Genomic DNA, 18,749 nt, shown 5'->3' on the forward strand with positions numbered 1-18,749 from the left:
TAGAATGTGGATTTAGTTGTGAGTTTTATCTGCTACTTTCAGATGTTATCTGCTGCTGGTGAAGCTGAGCATGAATAACTTACCAGCCTGCACAGATAACTTTGCTTTTTGTTTCAGTCCAGCTCAAGACAGAAATCCCATAAAAGCTTTCATTCCAATCCATGTGCTGAATGATCATACAGGAGTTGAAGAAGTAAAATTCCTGAGGCACTCCTTAAGACTTTTCCAAGAATTTAAAAAAGCCTCTTAAAAACGGCAGCAGAGATCGAACACTGTTGGGGGGGGGGGGGGGGGAAGAAAAACTTTGGCAGGCGTACAGTGTCTTACATCAATCTAGCAGTCAGCATCTATGTAGATGTTCTTTCCTCCTTTTGTGCAACACCCCTTCCCTCCCACAGACCACCCAAAGCCCTATAAATAATCCAGGGACTGTATTTTTTCTCCAGCTTTCTCTTCAGTCCTCAAAGGAAAAATAACAGGCAAAGGAAGGGAGAGAAGGAGAAGGGAAAGTGAGGAGGGGAAAGAGAGAGAGAGGAAAGATGGCTAGTGAATTCAAAAAGAAAATGTTCTGGAGGGCAGTGGTGGCTGAGTTCCTTGCCATGAGCCTTTTTATTTTTATCAGCATTGGCTCGGCTCTGGGCTTTAGCTTCCCAGTGGTGGGCAACAAAACTTCAACACGGTCTCAGGACAACGTGAAGGTTTCTCTGGCTTTTGGGTTATCCATCGCTACTATGGCGCAAAGCGTGGGCCACATTAGTGGTGCACACCTGAACCCAGCAGTGACCCTGGGCCTCCTGCTGAGCTGCCAAATCAGCATCTTCAAAGCACTCATGTACATCATTGCTCAGTGTCTGGGGGCAGTGGTGGCCACAGCTATTCTGTCGGGAGTCACCTCCTCTCTCCCAAACAACCTCCTGGGGCTCAACTCAGTAAGTAGAAACTTTTAATTCCTCTTTACTTTTTTGTAGTAGAAATGTAATACCCATAATCTACTAAAGATGAGGGGGGGTGGGGGGGTGGGAGGGTGGTGATGTTGGCAGTGATGGTGACCTCAGGCAGTCAATTGTTTATTACAGTCCTAACTGATACTGGGATGGACCTATATCATGGGGATGGTCCTTCCTCCCCACTTGTATTTTGGAACTTTAGGATATTATGGTCATGTTCAATTTTGTACATCTAAGTTGCTGAAAGGTGCCTTTTAACACCTGTTTAACACTGAAATCACTGACAGTTGCATGACTGAATCCCTTTCGTGGTTCTGAAGGTCTCAGATAACATGCTGATTAATGTGCATATACCAATGTTGTTTTCGCTGCTGTGAATGTTGTTACTTTTCAATTCCTAATTAATGGGTTGCGTAACCTGTTGATGACTGTAATGGAAACCTGTAGGAACAGCAGGAGAGAAGTATACCAAGAGAAAGCCTATCACCAAGGTGTGAACATTACCTGTTGTGTTAGGCAGAGTGCTCAGATCCAGCCTGACACAGAATCCTATCTGCACTTTCTGTGAGTTTCTCCTTTTGCAGTGCAAAAATGGGAAAACCCTGAATTCTCAGTGTAGCCTGGGGGAAGATGTGAGGCAGCTACATTTAGCAGGGGTGCAGGTTTCAGCCCTCTCCCAGCCATGTGCTAACATCACACTGCATTAAAAATTGCCTGGTCACAACTTCTCCTCAAAACATTGACATTTTACAGTTGTTCCATAATGTGAGAAAAAAGGATTGATACACTTCTAAACTTGAAATCATCTCACTGTCAGAGGTGCTGCTGCAGCCACTGCAGTACGCTGAGTAATATAAATGGAATTTGCCTTATAGCCACTTATTTCACCTCATTCTGTTAAGAACAAGTATTTCACATCTTTGTTTTTTTGTCCCCTTTCTTGCAGAATATTCCTGACTGCAGTTTGAAACTTGAGCTAATTTGAAATCTTATGCCTATTTGGAGTCACAGAGATATCTGGGACATAAAGCTGCAAATACAATATCTCTTCAGGAATCATTTAGGCAAAAAGGGAAGAAAGGAACAAAAAAAATTAACAAATAAATTAATTTGCTTTTGCATTACAGTTAATTTGGAAAGTGAGGCAGTTTTAGAAAACATACTAAAATCTGATATTAAGAAGGTGATTCCTGAGCATCTTAGCATCATCCACCCTCCTGTTACTCTGCAGGCTGGTTGCTTTCCTTCCTTAAGCCTTGTGGCTGCAGGTATTCCATCGTGCCACTGTTTTGGAAATTTTGATGGGTTTATCCAAAATATTTTTTGGGAAAAAAGCAAATAATTTTATTAACTCCAGAAAGCTCTGGCTGTGGGTGTCATACGTGATCTTTCCCTCTGAAACCACTGGCAGAGGGAATTGCTCAACCGCATGCGACATGGTATCCACCCAAGTGGTTTCCTCGAGAGGTTCAACTGCCATTAAACACAGGAGGTCTGGTTTCAACAGTACTCATGTTTGGTCCTACGCTTTTGGTTGCCACGAAGTGCTGACAGCTGGCTTTTTCACCTATCCAAAAGCCCTGAAACTGTAAAGGGGATGTTGATAATAATCCAAAACTCTTCTTGCTCCTCAGCCAGTAACTCTTCAGATTACAAAGACATTATTCAGAACCCTGCACAAGGACATCTCAGAACAAAACCAATGAGGACAGATGGAAAGAATAGGAATGATCAGTGAAGTCACTGATCCTGTAAGCTTAGGAGACTACTTCATGACCCTGAAAAATTTTAGGGCGGAAGATTTGTTTCCCCTTGAGGAATGCCTCTGGAATACCAGCATTGTTTTAAATGGCCATAAAATACACTGCAGGCAAAACCAGATAGTGTAAGTCTCCATCATACTAATTTTATAAACCTGGTAACAGTTTCTGTGCAAGAATTAATGGATAAAATAGTTCTTAAAAGCCCTGGTCTCAGTGCTTGTCATTGTCAAAGTCTCAGAATTTTGACTTTTTATTTTCTCTTTCACATTCAGTTATAAATGTTCTGGCTAGAGGAAGAGTTGGGAGACCTCCCTAGGGATGGGGAGAGCAGCAGCTGTTCTTCTCCCCTGCAGGAAAGACCTAGAGAAGAAAGCAAAAAAACACTGACGGGCCAGAACTGTTTGGGGAGGGAGGTGAGAGTTGAGGAGGGAGTTGGGTCTGCATGCAACACAGGAGAGAATGGCAAAACGGCTGTCCTTGTGAAGAGGCGATCACAAACAGAGCATACTCTGAAACCACAACCCAGCACTAAGAGAACATTGCTTCCTTTAACAAATAGATGATAAGGGAAAACCACAGATATTTGCTTTTATGTCATGCTTTTTAATCTGAGGACAAGGGAGGGAGGGACAGAGCTGGCATCCCTGCCAGCTGCTTTATCTTCCTGCCCTTCCCGTGGAAAGTGAGGAGTAGATTCACTATTGAGAAAAAGAATAGGGAGAAAGGAAATGGTGTTTGTTTGACAAGGTTGGAAGAGGGTTTGGATATGTGTGGCTCTGTCCTCTGTTCTGTCCCTTTTTTCTGTCGTGCTTTTAAAGGGGTGGTTTTTACAGGAAAAATGTGGGAGCGATTTAATGGTGTCAGTGGCTATCCAGTGTCCCCGGTGGATATTGGGTGGGATTGCATGCCTGAACATAGATTTATACTGCCCAGCTGCATGTCGTGCACTGGACTGCCAAGTGAGGAACCATTTCCATAGGCTGCTCTCTATTTCACAGAGAAAAAGAGACAAAGAGAGGTATGTCACACTTCAGATATGTTGCACTGTCCTCCAGAAACAGCCAGCCCTTCTTTGGCATGATGAGGCTCCAGGATAGGAACTCTCTGTTAATATCCAAAATGAAGTAGGATGAATTTGTGCTTTTTTCATTGCCCAAAGAGAAAAAGGGAAAAAAGCAAATGAAGCACAGAAAAAAACCATGGAAGGTGCAGGACTGAAGAAAAGGAAGGGACAATGAACAGGCAGGATGCTCCTTTAACATGTTCAATATTAAAGTTTGTTTTATACTAAGACAAGTAAAACAGTCACATCTGAAGAGTTTGATCCAAACTTTACTGAAGTAAATGGAAATATTTTTAGTTACTTTGGCTGATTCCAACAATATTCTGGCCAATATTCAGAGAGGCACTTTGGTTACTGAAGCCTCTTAAGACATTTAAATTCCCATATATATTGGTAGTGTTGTGGGTGCCAAAGTAAAACTTTGAGAACTGGAAAAGCTGAAAGAGGATTATGCTGTGTGCTTGTTGTTCTAAAAAATTAAATCTTTTTTTCTTACATAATCTTGTATCTGTTTTTTTGGCAATTGTATTACTACATGTTATAAATTTTCACTAAGTAAAACTATAAAAATAGAAAAAACCTAATCCTAAATGCATTCAACTGCCAGCATAGCTGGCTATTGTCTAGTGAGGACAGATCTGTAGTTTGGATAATGGAAAAAACTATTCATCATGGGCAGTTAATGACCAACTAAGAGCTCAAGAGGAAAGGTGGGTGAGAGAAGATTTCTGTACTTTAACGTAACTAACACAGTATTCACAGTTCAGCAATGACTATCTTGAGAGCTTTTATCAAGGTTTCAAAAACACGCTGAGAAAATTTCTTTAGATCAATTTTTTTTTGTTTTTTTTTGTTTTTTTTTTTTTTTTTTCTTTTGTTTGTTTGGTTTGCTTTATTTTTTTGTGTGAAAATAATCGAGTGTGTAAAAAATGCAGACACCGCTTTAAAATTTCAGAATTCCTGTATTTTGACGTACTGATTAGAGTGCGAGGAAATGTGTCCCCTAAGTCTCTGGGCTACAATTTGAAAACTCTGCCTTGAAGTTTATTATGAAAAATATTATTTTAAAAGTTGTAAATGGATCAAAAATCATAGGCAAGAAAAACAAACCTGAAGGTAGCGTTGCTCAGAGCAGATAAAGAGAAAATAAAAACAACCAAGAAAAACAAATAGAAGGACTTGGTTTTAAAAAACATGCAGTGGACTGATGAATGATGGTTGTATAACTAAGCAACTTTCTGGAAAAGCTAGAAGAGATCTGTGGTCAGTGGATTCAAAGGCCTGGAATATTTTCTTAAGACAGGTGAACAGTCATATAGATACCACTCCTGGAGAGTGGAAAGTCACTTGTTGCTGGAACACCCTTTGGATTTCCAGTGCAGCCGGCTGTACCTCTGCCACTGTTACTCAGCAGAGTGTCCCCAAAGTTGAATCGGCTGTGGCTGAGGAATTGGTGCACAAAAGTGTGAAATGCCTTTTGATGTTAAACGCACAGCGGCCAAATCTAAATACTTTCTCAAAGACAGCAAGAAAAGAGCCCTTTGCTGTCCTTGGTTCTTCCTACCAGGGCAGTATGTGATGCTTTGAGACACTCTCTACCCTCACCAAAGTCACACAGAATGAGTCTCCTTTCCATTTAGCTGGATTTTTTTCCAGTAGCAACAGAGCAGCTTTGAACCCCTATCCTTGAGATTGTTTTTTTTGTTTGTTTTTTTTTTTTTTTTTTTTTTTTCTCTACAGTTTATGTTTCCCACAGCTACAGCCTTATTCTGCTACTTGGGAAAGCTGAAGGCTGGACAATATCTTGCCTCCAGGAAACTGAAGCGTAGGATGGGGCATACGATGTGTGGATCCTTAGCTTCTGTATATGTGTCATCTTATCTCTAGGACATCAGTGCTGTGATTTTTCTCCCAACAGATTCCCAAGGCACAGAGTCCTAGTGCAAACATAAAATTGCCAATGCATTGGGAGCTCCCTCATAAAGTTGAGACCTGCCATTCCTTATAATAGTGTGCGTGGGTCAGTACTGGTGTTTTTATCCTGGTATTCCTTACTGAATCTTTCCCATCCTTTAGAAAGTTTCCTCAGAGGCGATCATGAGCAGGAATCACCAAAGTCTCTACGCTTGATCCATACCTGTGCACCAGTGGTGGCCTCTGACGATGGGGAGCAGGACTTGCATGGTTGGCCTCGATGACTCAGTGTTTACCTTGTGATTTCCCTCTCTCTTTATGCCCGCACCCTATGAGTCTGTTCTCCAACCTCAAAATAAACAAAGTTGGGTTAAGTTGGAAGAATTTCCAAAATAAACTTGACAGTGAGTGTGGACAGTTGAGTAAGCAATGCTGCTTTTCCTCTGAGTCAGTATGGAAAATTGCAGTTCCAGAGGTGCCACTGGATGGATGAGACATGCAGCTGGGTTCCTGCCCTCTAGCTCTTATTAAAAATCCTTGGATGCCTTTTTTTTTCAATGCAGATTATATACTGCACCTTTCTCAAGTTTCAATACAATGAGCTTTGTTCTGTTTGCCACTGCCCTTTACCCTCCTTATTTTCTATCCAATGTAGGCTTTTCCTGCCAACCTTGCTTGTGCTGGGACATCTGCATGTTTAAACACTCAAGCTTCTACAAGGGGCCAGAAACTGCTGTATTTTTAGAATGAGCAAAATGGTTCCTGTTCATAAGATTCGTCTGGAATTTTTTATTTCTTAACAAAGAGTTCCAAAACAATAGCTCATTATTCAATTTCTGTTCTGCAGCAGCAGCCTTTTATGGCATGCCAGCATTGTATTGAACTGGCCAGGCAGGTGGAACACAGGAAAGACACCTGCTCAAAACTGGCCATAGCCTTGGCTGTTTTCTAATGTTCACACATTGTGACAGCAGAAACATCTGGGCTGACATGTAAACCTCATGGTTATCACCCTGAGGGATCATCCACCTGCAGGACAGCATTTTGGTGCTAGAACAGAGTGGTTCAAAGTGGGTTTTGTACCATGAATGGGGTTCATGTCCAGAAGATGACTGGTGCATTTTTTGAAAAATGGTCTGCATACCTCAGATTAGAGGTCCTCTTTATTTATATCTTCTTAGAAATTATAGAAATTCATGAGAGAACTGCACAGAGGATTGCAAAATAATGAATTGCAATAGAACTAAAAATATCAATTTAGTAGATGGTTTACACTGTAATTTAAATGAAGTCAAGCTGGGATTTTTGGAGAATGATTTTTTTCTGTGTTTGATCAGCTGTCAGACAAGGTAGGATCAAGTATGAAATATAAGGAAATTTATTTTGCCACCACCTTTCCTAACTGGTGAATAAACAGTTAAATTTTTTTCCCTTTCCTTAGCATTCAATGTATCATGCCATATGTATTTGGATATTTTGTGTGTAGGTGTATACACACCTCCACACACACACACACACATGAAACAGATAGCTTGATAGCAAGATTCTTCAAATGAAATAACCCCAAATCTCATTTCCCAATTTAAATTATGTAGACATTCAGAAAAAAGGAAAAAATCTATTGATGGGGGTCAATTCTAAATCAAGATCTGACATGACAAGAACCCCAGCCTGAGAATAAAAGATAATTTCCACAGCAAACATTATAATGAATATTATGGATCTCTTTTGGTTAAATTGATGCAATGGTAAAAACAACATAAGTCATTGTAGCAGGGCTCAAGTACTTCAGCAGATGTGAACCTTCTGGTGAGTTGAGAATGGCACCTCTTTAATCAGAGAATCCTAGAATGTGTCACTACCTTAGCTGTACGTAGCTACCTTTAAGAGAAACGTTTTTAAAGCAAGGATACTAAACCACATTACAAGTGCTAAAGGAAGAAAAAATAGCCCTTGAAAAATTTCCTGTTTGTCTCAAGAGGAAATTGCCTGGGTTTTTTTACAGCAGTAGTACATTTTTGTTTATTTGTCCATTCTCTAGCTTAATTGAGATAATTCAATAACATAGATATCCTTACCTGGCATCACAATTGAAAATGTCAAAGAAATCTTTATTTTTAGAAAAACCTGCATTCTGGAGTTAGGGAAAGCAGTCCAAACTGTTCTGTTTGTGCTTAACTTCATAGATAGCAAACGGTGTGTTATGGTCTACATTCCTCAGTTTCTGTATTTTCCTCTCTTTAAACTGTTGTCTGTATTCCAAACATGCAAAGGCAGAAGCATCCTTTTCATTGTGGGCTGATACCTCACTTGGCACAATAGGACATCATGGTCTGTGGCTGTGCTCCTTAGTACCTCCAGAATAATATTAATACCAAGTGAACGTCTCCTGAAGGTTTTTCTGGCCTGGCTGGGAGCTGTATACAGTCCTGTGTATTAATTCGTGTGCAACCTGATGGGAAAGTACTGATCCTTCTAACATCCAGAGGCAAAGCTAGTGCTGGTGTTTAACTTCTGCAGCTCCACTGAAGTCAACAAGATTCGAGGATAAGGCATGATATTAACCTAACATTAACCTCAAATATATGGGGCCTGACATGCATCAAAGGGGAAACTATAAACAGCAGGAGGGCAAAAATGCAAGCAGGTTCTCTTTTAGCACTTGTGGACTGCAAAAGAGCAAAGAAGTACTCTGAGTACTTCCCTGGTAGAGCCTTGTGCATCCCCTCTCCAGGAACTGCTGGGAGGTACCAAAGAAAACCAAACTTTTCAAGGCTCCTGACACTAATTGTGTGCCAAGTGAAGTCAATTAATGCTTTGAAAGCAGAACTGTGGCAAATGTTTCCTTACACATATACACACAACTTCTCCTGAAGTTGATGACTGTATTTGGACTGAGGAATGAATAAAGACATGTTTGGCACGTTTTCCTTCCTTTAATACCACTCCTTGCGTGATTAACAAGGTGGAGAAATGAAGGAACTGGAATTGTTTCCTGAATTCCAGAAATCCATTGCACATATTCAGACTTTTTTTTTAACTTCATGAAATGCCAAATCTTCAATGCTTTGCACAATATTTACTGTATAAATAACTCAGACTTGGAAGGTTTGAAAACTCTACAGGTTTACTGGAGTGTTTGTCTGGAAGTATAAGATGAATTTTGCTTTGGTGCAACAGCCAACAATCATCCTGTGAGGTTTATGCAAATCCAGCTAGTTATTCCTGTAACAACATAGAAGGGTTGATTCTATTAGGCTCAAAATTCAGATATGCCAAAAATTCCCCACTGAATGACCATCTCCTTCTGTGCTGACAATACAGGACATCATAAATAGCTCTGTGGTATAAATGAGTCCCTCAGAAGTGAATGAACTATTTGCTTGGGTTTTGCTGGGCAATGAAAAAAAGATCAGCAACGAACAGCTCACCATTTCTCTTCCTCTGAATAGAAGTTGTTTATTTCTCAGGAGCAAGATGAAAAAAAAAAAAGTGTTTCCCCAAAGTGACTTTCCCAGAGGCACATTAAAAGGTAAAGCATAAATGAGACAGATGGTCTATCTCTAACTAGCTGTGCTAAATGGAAGTCCTATAGAGGAACTGACTTTTGCTGTCTGTAACTGGCCTCACATGTAAACATTATATGCCCTGCTTTAGTATAAATGAAACCATCATTCTCCTCTTTATGGCATACCAGGCTGCTGCAACACAAAGCCCTGGCTAGTTTCTCATCAGCCTGACGATAGGGTGGGAGGAGGGAGGTTAGTCTTGTTCCTAGAGGGTATCTGCTCTCCAAAGAATAGAAAACATGTTTTCTGCTTTGGGAATTGAATGAGTCCCTTTTAGAGCTCTTAAGGCTGTATTTATAGGAAGGATAATCAAGCATAGGACAATATGTTTTGTCCCTATGTTCTGCTGAATGCTTCTATTGTTGATCTAGGATATGATCCAGTTAATTCTTGCCTCATAAGCAGCTTCTTCTGAGTGCTCATGTTGTATAATTTTAAGTGAAATTCTTTAGATTTTTGTCTGTCACTACTTACTTACTAAAGAAATGAGACTTTTCACTCTCTGAATCCCTAGCACTCGACTAATGGGTATTTGAACAGCCATTTCAATGTGATACCTTTAAATAGCAAGGAGAGAAGAGAATAATTGTAGATGAATAGCTGGGGATAAACTCTCTGAATACATTTTTGCCTACGAGGTAAAGGAAGGTTTATAGCTCGGTAGATCTGGGACAGGCTTCCAGAAGAAGAAAGATATGTTATCAAGATGGAAGTTATCAAGTTATTTTCGTGACAAAATTGGAGGTGAAAGAATAAGAAGAGTCAGAAAAAATGACAGGCCAGACAGACAAAGGTGATTTTGAGAGAACTAAGAAGATTTCTTTCTGAGATTGTGTTTGAAGAACATTGCTTTAAAGAACTTTGCTCAGTGAAACATGTAAATGATAGTAAAAAGCAGCATAATCAATATTTCTAGCATGGAGATGAAGAAAAGAGCATGAACTATTTAATGTAAAGAGTTTTTCATATTAAGAAAAATAAGGAAAAACAAAGAAGGGAAAGTTTAAGCTAAAGGAAGAAAACACATTAACACAGCGAGAATTTGCTTGAATAAAATGCTGAAAATCTTCCTTTAAGAAAAAAAGTCTGCTGTGGCAGAGATAACATGGGATGCTGAAAAGAGCAGGCCCAGTGCAAGTAGCTAGCTGTTTATTTGAATTCAACATGCAAGGAAAGATGTCTGTCTATTATAAAGAATTTATTTATTGCAGCATAGATCCTGAAAATGCTAAATTTTGTGTGGATAGGAGAACATAGCTCTTCTCACAACATGAATATTAAAACCACTTTAATAAACAGTAATACATTTTTAATTAGTCAACAACATGCTTCTTATTATATGCCAGCCATGCTACTGCTGGGGTTCTACAAAAGCTGCCTTACCTAGGGATGACTGGGATATGAAAAGAAGTACCAGCCATCAGTAATATTATATGTGTCACTAAATTGCTGTGGCTTTACTTTTCTGTCTCTAAAAAACATCAGCCAGCATGGCTTGCAGTGAAGTGTTTCATAAGAATGGAGAAAGTCGACATTCCCCTACTGAAAAATAGATTTCTACATTTCCAGAGGTCTATTATTTTTCAGGAACAATGAGAAACTAATCCCTGTTATATGAAAGTAAACTGGACCCTGGAAGATACAATACACAGCTAAAGGTTTGTTGGAAGATTTGGAGCATAGCACTATGTAATGAAACCACCTTGCATAACAGTCTTATCCATATAACAGGAAACAGGTTTGAACTTGAGATACTTTTACTCCTAATGAGAAAAATATGAAACCTCTAGAGAAGTACACAGTTGGGTTTACCTTGGGCCAGTTTAATTTCCTGTCCCCATTTCTCTTCTGAAGACAGATAACTCATAAATATCCCGCTCCAAAAAAAACCCAAATCAACACAAAAAAAAACCCAACCCAAAAACTAAACCCAAACCCAAACCAAAAACCCAAAAAGAAAGAAAACATATCATTAATTTGCCCAAATCATTGCTTGAAGCTTTGTTATTCAGTCAGCTAAACATGGTAGTTAAGGGCACTTCTGAGAAACAAGCTTCCATTGTTCCTCTCTCCTGTCTCATGTTGTAGAGATATGGCAGCAACATGACCACTACCCATTTCCTAAGATCTTAAAGCAGGTGTTCGTCTCAACTAGTTACTCTCGCGGTCATGACTAGATAATGATTTTCCATTCATTTTGCCTTTGGGTTTAATGGTCTTCATTGGATTAGGGACTGTAGTGATAGAACAAGGGGTAATGGGTTAAAACTAAAACAGGGGAACTTCAGATTAGATATAACAAAGAAGTTCTTTACTGTGAGGGTGGTGAGGTACTAGAACAGTAGTGGTAAATGCTCCATACTTGGCAGTGTTCAAGGCCAGATTCGACAGACCCCTGGGCAACATGATCTAGGGTAAGATGTCCCTGCCCATAGCAGGGGGGGTTGGAACCAGATGATCTTAAGGTCCTTTCCAACCCAAACTATTCTATGATTCTATGATTCTATGATTATGTCTCACTTGACTCACCAGTATGGATTATGTCTATACATATAATCCATATGCATAGCCTGCAATCTATATGCATATCCTTCACAGTGACTGATCCACCAGCTGTAGTTCCACTATCTGCATATATCACCAGCTTTTTCAAGACATTAACTCAGCTGAACCAGAGCAGCATTGAGGAAATTGTGTCCAAGACCTTCCCACAGGAAGAACCTTTCCAGAGAACCAAGGTCTTTTACATGATAATTCAGCTTGGAAGGGACCTCAGGAAGTCTCTAGCCTGACCTCTTGCTCAAAGCAGAGTCAGTGCTGAATTCAAACGAGGTTGCTCAAGAGCAGCAGTAGCATTTCCAGACAAAGCTAATCTGTAATGGGGAACCAGTATTATACCTCATCCCATGTCCAACAATGCAAAACAGAGGGCTTCAGCATGCTATAAGTGCTTCCTTAGGTTCCAATCAGTTGCAGCTCAGAAGCTTTCTGAATGTGATTTCCATAAATCTACTGAATTTCACATTTTTTTCTCCCACAAACTTGTTCAGATTCACAGTGAACTCAGGTAAAAATATTGATGGTGGAATTCAGCTTACAAAAGGCTACATCTCACTTGGGGTGTCTACCTATAGGCTTCTACTTGCTGTCTGGGTGCTATTTCAGTCAAGGGAGAATTACTCAGTGCAAGCTAATGCAGTCAGGATTGATTCAGCTGATCAGATATATGGATCTACATACACATACACATGCTCTGATGTTGACAATAACATAACCCATTTCTTGGGTGTGTTTCTGCCTCTTCTCCTGTCGAAACAGTGAATTGGAAATTAAGTTTAGTGGAAAAATTCATGTGAACAAAAAAGAAGAAGTCTGGGTTGACTCCTATGGTGTGGGAAACTGTGTTGGAGTGTGGGCTTATGTGTTTCATTTTAATCCTTTAGAACATATTTGGTTCCTTAATGCACTGAATCCCCTCTTCAAGCCTCACAAGTCTGAAGCATGAAAAGCTGAGATAGTTATTGTAATGTTTCCTGCCTTCTGCCATTTTTTCTATTGCCTTAATGAGCATCACGTGAAATGCAGAGCATCTAAGAGTTATTGTACTGATATGAGAAGAGGTCAGAGATTTCCTGACAGATACATCAATGGCAAAACAGCATCAGCCCACATACGCTGCCCACATAAGTTTGTTGTGACTGCTGGTAAGCAGCCTAGTAACACAGGGAAGAAAGTCATTGCAGTGTGGGAATACGTCACTGGAAAGTAGTCCCTTCACCCTAACAGTACAGTAGTGGTGACTGTCTTATGTTTCAAGGCATTATTTTGTCTATTTAAAACCTAGATATATGGTAACCTTATATTCTGGATAGTCTCAGTTGCAGAATGCTAGATTTTAAGACCAGCAGTGTTTTTTTGCCTTTGTTTCATTGACAGCCATAGGTAGTCCTCCCCTGTAATGTTCAGTAATACTTCCTACTAGATTCAGATTAAGCTATAGATAGCCCTGACACTTCTGGAGTCAGGTATTCTACTAAAATTCAAGCCTTCCTTAAAAAATCCCCTGAATAACATATGGAAAATACCATGAAAGAGTAACTAACTCATGTTGGTTATGCCTACCTGGTTCTATGAAGAACTTAAACCAGCAGATTCAAAAAGTGCAAAATATTTTGTATTGCATTGTTAGATGGGTAACACTTACAAACCCACTGTGACCAAGGATCATAAATCTGAATATAAACACACATACACATGTACATTTTAACTTGATACTAAGAAATGCACCCTTCTACTACCCATCTTACGCTTTCGCTGGGGTGTGGTTAGGGTGGTGGAGACTCATGCTGTTCCATGTGTTGCCCTCCCAGCTATTGCTGCGTGATACTGTATCTCTGACAAGTAGGCAAATAATGAATGTCAGTGATGCTACACTTATATACTGGAGATCCACAGACTGCAACAAAACAGAACATCCAAGGTTTATCTCATTTTCCCTCATTTTGGAAAATGGCCCAGAGTCCTTTCTCTCACAGTGGAATCTTAGGTCTCTGGCAGGCTGCGTAAAATTACATGCTAGAGGAAAACAAGAGATTTCCTATGACATTTCCAGGTTTTCTTTGACTCCACACAGGCCATCAATAAGTGTTGATTAGCAGGGAGAATGAACTCAAGTCAAATCAGCTGTAGGATGTGTTTTCCTGGAGGGAAAGGAAGAATATAATTTCCGCCTCTCAAAGATAATGATTATCACAGGTTTTAAAAGCATAATTTTGTTCTTATGGTCTTTTTTTTTTTTTTTTTTTTTTTTTTATAGAAGCCCTTTAAATGAAGGGAAAGACTTCGTAGGTCAGTGTTTAGTTGTTTGTAATGCCAAGGCTTTGTCAAACACTAACATCAGTGCGTCAGACATCAGATGCAGATTCTCTGATGTTTAACAGTTGCATTACAGTAGAAGAAAATCTAGTTCCTTATCCACTTATCCACTTATCTTCATATCACTCACTTATTTGATAATATATCTGCTTTTTGACTGTTTGGCCTTCCAAATGCGGGATAGCAGTATTATTGAACATAAGTTTTGCAGACCCTGCTTCCTACTCTGAGTCACTCACATTCTCAGTTTCTCTGGCCTCTATCCAAGCTCGTGTTTCATACTATCCATACAACGTAGTTATTTCTGCTTAACACAAAGTTATTCAGCTAAGATACAGGCTTCTCTTAACTAAGGTACTACAGAATATACTAATTAGAAGAAGAATTAAAACCTTGTTGTAACATAACTCCATGGTTTCTTGTCAAGCACAAGTTTCTACAGGTAATCCTTAAACATGACAGTATTTCTACTGTATAATGTTTATTTATGTGAATTACCTTGTTTTCAATATGTTCTACAGCATTTACCTTCCTGGTGTAGTGGAAGGTGGCCCTGTCCATGACAGGGGGGTTGGAACTAGATGATCTTTAAGGTCCCTTCCAACCCTAACTATTTTATGATTGTATGATTCTACATCAATAAGAAACTTTACTGATTTCATGATTAGTAATGCAGTTGGATTACCTACATCTGCCAGTGTGAGTTTTTCTAGAGTATGTTTTACTTCAGTAGGAAATTGAAATGCTTCCCCCATCAGCCCCTTAGGATGCTTGAATTGTGGATGGTTTTTTATGGCTCCCAAAGAAGCTGAGCAAGACTCAGTTTGACTCTGACAAAAAAAAAAAAAAATATATATTAGTCTACATGTGAGTTAAGCCTCTAAGCTCTTGTAGTCAAATGTAGTCAATCTAGTTAATACAAAATGAAAGACAGCTATTCAGCTGACTCTCAAATGGTCACCTACATTTCATCAGCTCAGTGGATCTCATCTCCATTGACTAAGTTCATTACCTATCCAAGTCAGAGAAACATTGCCTAAGAATTGACATCTAGAGACATTTTAGACACCTTTGGCCTTCAGTAGGATGTGTGTCACATCTACCAGTCACACATGAACACTATGGACATCTCAGGGTATTTCAAGTGACATTAAAGTGGCGCATTTTCAGGCAATTGCATCACAGTATAAGTGTCAATATTAATGTGGAAATCTGACCATAGGACCAACATTTTGCAAGACATTGCCCTTGTTTTGAAGGGTTCATACTGAATTACAGAAAATAAGTAGTGATGTGAGGAGATTAATGTGACTTGTCTATAGCAGAGATAAGTATTTTCAAGCTACACAGAGCTATGCATTTTTCTACTATTTGTCCCTTTCTTCTCCTGCCCGTATTTGCTTAACAATTGTTGCTGAATGCAAGCTGAGCAGTGTTTAACATGACCACAGGATCCTCTTTCTCAGAAGCAATGAATAAATGTCTCAAGACATCGCAGTTCACTTCTATGGATAAACTCTGCTGAAGGTGGATCTCTGGCTCATTTTTTTCTCACATGTAGATCAGTTGCACTATCATTGTTTCTAGTAGTTGAGCATCTATTTTTGACTGGATGCAGCAACCATGTAACCATGCTGAGTCACCAACAGAAGCTGGTTATGCCTAGCTTTTAGTACAGCAGTGAGTGTTTCAAAAGTAATTTCTTTCCAATTTTTCTTCTTTTATTTTACCTTCCTTGTTAAGTAAAAACAACTTGAGGAGAGAAATAGCTGTGCATGTCTGTGTTTTCCCATTGAGAAAGTAGATCCTGCAAAACTTTGCTGTACTGGTCGAATATCAAGTGACATTTTCTTTCTTGTCTCCATGCAGCTTTCAGAGGGAATCAATGCGGGCCAAGGACTGGGTATTGAAATCATTGCTACCTTCCAGTTGGTGTTGTGTGTCCTTGCCACCACAGACAGGAGGAGGAATGATGTCTCAGGATCAGCACCTTTGGCCATTGGTCTCTCTGTTGCCTTGGGACATCTTCTTGCTGTAAGTTTGAATTCTCACAGTTGAAATCTGCAATGTCCCACCTCAGGATGGGCCAGTGAGGGCAGAAACATGATTGGCAGATGGTAATTTGTCCCTTTTTCCACTTCAGAGACTTTGTTTCTGCAACATTCTTCCTTGGGCCATGTGGCTATGCCAATAAGTGATGATGTTGCACACCTGGGAGGAATCACTGCAGTAGGACTTGTTTCCTTGCTAGGACAGGACAGACGCATGAAAAACAGTCTTTCCCCCTTTTTCTGAGGGAGAGTGGGTGGGATGAATAAAGCTGTTGTGAACATCTGAACCATGCTGTAGGCAGCTGCTTGCCCTTCACATGTGCATCAATGCCTCAGCACTGTCTCTCTTTCCACCTCCTAGATTGATTACACTGGTTGTGGAATTAACCCAGCCAGATCTTTTGGCTCAGCACTGATTGCCAACAACTTTGAAAATCACTGGGTAAGTTGAATAACTTTGTTTAGCTTACATTATTCTGCATATGCATAGTCTACAAGATCAAAAACACTTAAAACACATACCATCAGCACCAAGTCAGTGAATTGTCATTTCAATTTCATTTAACAATCATCCCCTTTTGCTCCTGAACAGCCTCAGGAGATCACGATGTCCTCAAGCTGAGTATGTATGTTGAAAGAATTACAACAAATTTTCTGTGGTTATTTCCCTTTATGTTTATTTATTTCAAGTGTTTTAAATGTTACAGCCTCATTACACAGAATCCTGTATTGAGTATTTATTGTTTAAACTGAGTTTGTAAAGTGCTACTGCTTAATCTGGGAAGACAATTTAGGAAGATTCTTAAGCAGGTTTATAAACTGAAATGGATGATCCAACATTTGGAAGCTAATAAAGTGTCCATGTAAAAGTTCCATGTCTGCTTATATGCTTTCATGGATAAGTGTTCTGGAAACACTATAAATTTTAGACTATTCTCTGTGGTTAAATGTGGTTAAAATTAGGAACTTCATGAAAGTTTACTTATTTCACAAAATCTCAATAAGGAAGGCTGATATAAAAGCCCTAAATGAGTATGTGTTCTTAAATACTTAAAACGTAGCTTGTTCCAACTCTCCTACTTACGATTTTGACAGCCAGTTGCGGAGGCATTCATCAAAATTTGATGGTAGTACAATAGGTTGTGAACATGTCGGACATGGATGCAGTTTTACTCTAAAAGCCCAAAAGAAAGACACTGAGAAAATTTTGCCATTATCTCCTACTTAAACATTCTATAGGATACTAAAGTAATGTAACTAAGCTAGTAGCTAGCATTTTCAGAATTTAATAGAAAATTATTTTTCTTTGTACAGAGAGGAGATAAATGTAATAATTCACATTCAACCACTGATACTGATGAATAAAAGAAAATATGTTTTCAGACTCAGGAAATTTTTTGCCATCCCAATCCTTCAGCATCATTTACTACTTCTAATGAAATTAGCTTGTCTCTTAAAACACTTTTATTACTTCTCTTTCCGGACTTTACTTGCTTTAAGCAATTAGACCAGTACAATTATAGCAATATCACTAGCTAAATAGTAGCCAGCAGCAAACTAAGCCCCTAATTAGGTCCTTACTAAGTATTACTTTCTAATTCACCTATCACTGAAAGTTAGTGGGAGAGTGGAATCTAATACGCTTGTTGCTTTTACGAATAGTCTTCCCCTGCTAAAGCTGTCTGGAGACACAGTGATGTTTTACCAGTAGATACCTAATTTTAAATATCAGAACATGACAACATACAGTTACTAATCTCTGGGTCTATTGTTAATTCATGGTGAGAAATTTTTGGTTTCTTCTACTGTGGTTAAGTAAATAATCAGGTGATAGACTGTAATTTTAATGTTTTCACTGTAAATTTCACGGTGGAATAATACCTGATGTATTAATGTGTTGGGAACTGTTTCAGATCTTCTGGGTTGGCCCAATCATTGGAGGAGCAAGTGCTGCCTTGATTTATGACTTCATCCTGGCGCCCAGAAGCAGCGACCTGACTGACCGCATGAAGGTGTGGACCAGTGGTCAAGTAGAAGAGTATGATCTGGAAGGAGATGATATGAACTCCAGGGTTGAAATGAAGCCAAAATAAAGAAACACAAGGAAAAAAGAAAAAAAAAAGCACATTGGTTTCAGAAGATTTTATCAGTGTTATAGACTCTTTGTAAACCTGCAAGCAGAACTTTGTTTTTTAATTCAATATGGTTTTTCATTTTTTGCCCCAATCTTTATAGCATTTTTATATCTGGGGTTTTTCAATTACAAAATCTTCAGGCCAAGAAGTCATTAGACACCTTTGCATGGGCTAAATAAATTGGGCTGAAATTTAACCTCTTCCTGATCACCACAAAATTTTCTGGTGCATTAAGCACATGGGGTTCTCCCAGTGACTCACTCAGTAATGAGAAGTAGTTCAAGTGACCGGTCTGTTTGCTGAAAGAATAGACTCCAAGGACAGAGAACCATCTGCACCAGTAATAAGGGCTTTATGCCAGAAAAAATTATTTATACAAATATGCAACGCTGTTATCTAATGCCCGCAGTGCATGTGAAAAGCTATCTCAAA

At 39.3% G+C, this 18,749-nt stretch overlaps 1 protein-coding gene across 1 annotated transcript; it reads left to right on the forward strand.

Moving 5' to 3' along the window:
• Nucleotides 1–539: 539 nt before the first annotated feature.
• On the forward strand, nt 540–18,275 carry AQP1 (aquaporin 1 (Colton blood group); the record flags this gene model as incomplete). Its single annotated transcript, XM_080611435.1, has 4 exons — nt 540–929; nt 16,001–16,165; nt 16,544–16,624; nt 18,096–18,275. The coding sequence occupies 4 exons, from the start codon at nt 540–542 to the stop codon at nt 18,273–18,275; spliced, it is 816 nt and encodes a 271-aa protein (XP_080467561.1).
• Between the last annotated feature and the right edge of the window lie 474 nt (nt 18,276–18,749).

This window comes from Psittacula echo (assembly GCF_963264785.1).
Source record: "Psittacula echo genome assembly, chromosome: 2".
Taxonomy (NCBI): domain Eukaryota; kingdom Metazoa; phylum Chordata; class Aves; order Psittaciformes; family Psittacidae; genus Psittacula; species Psittacula echo.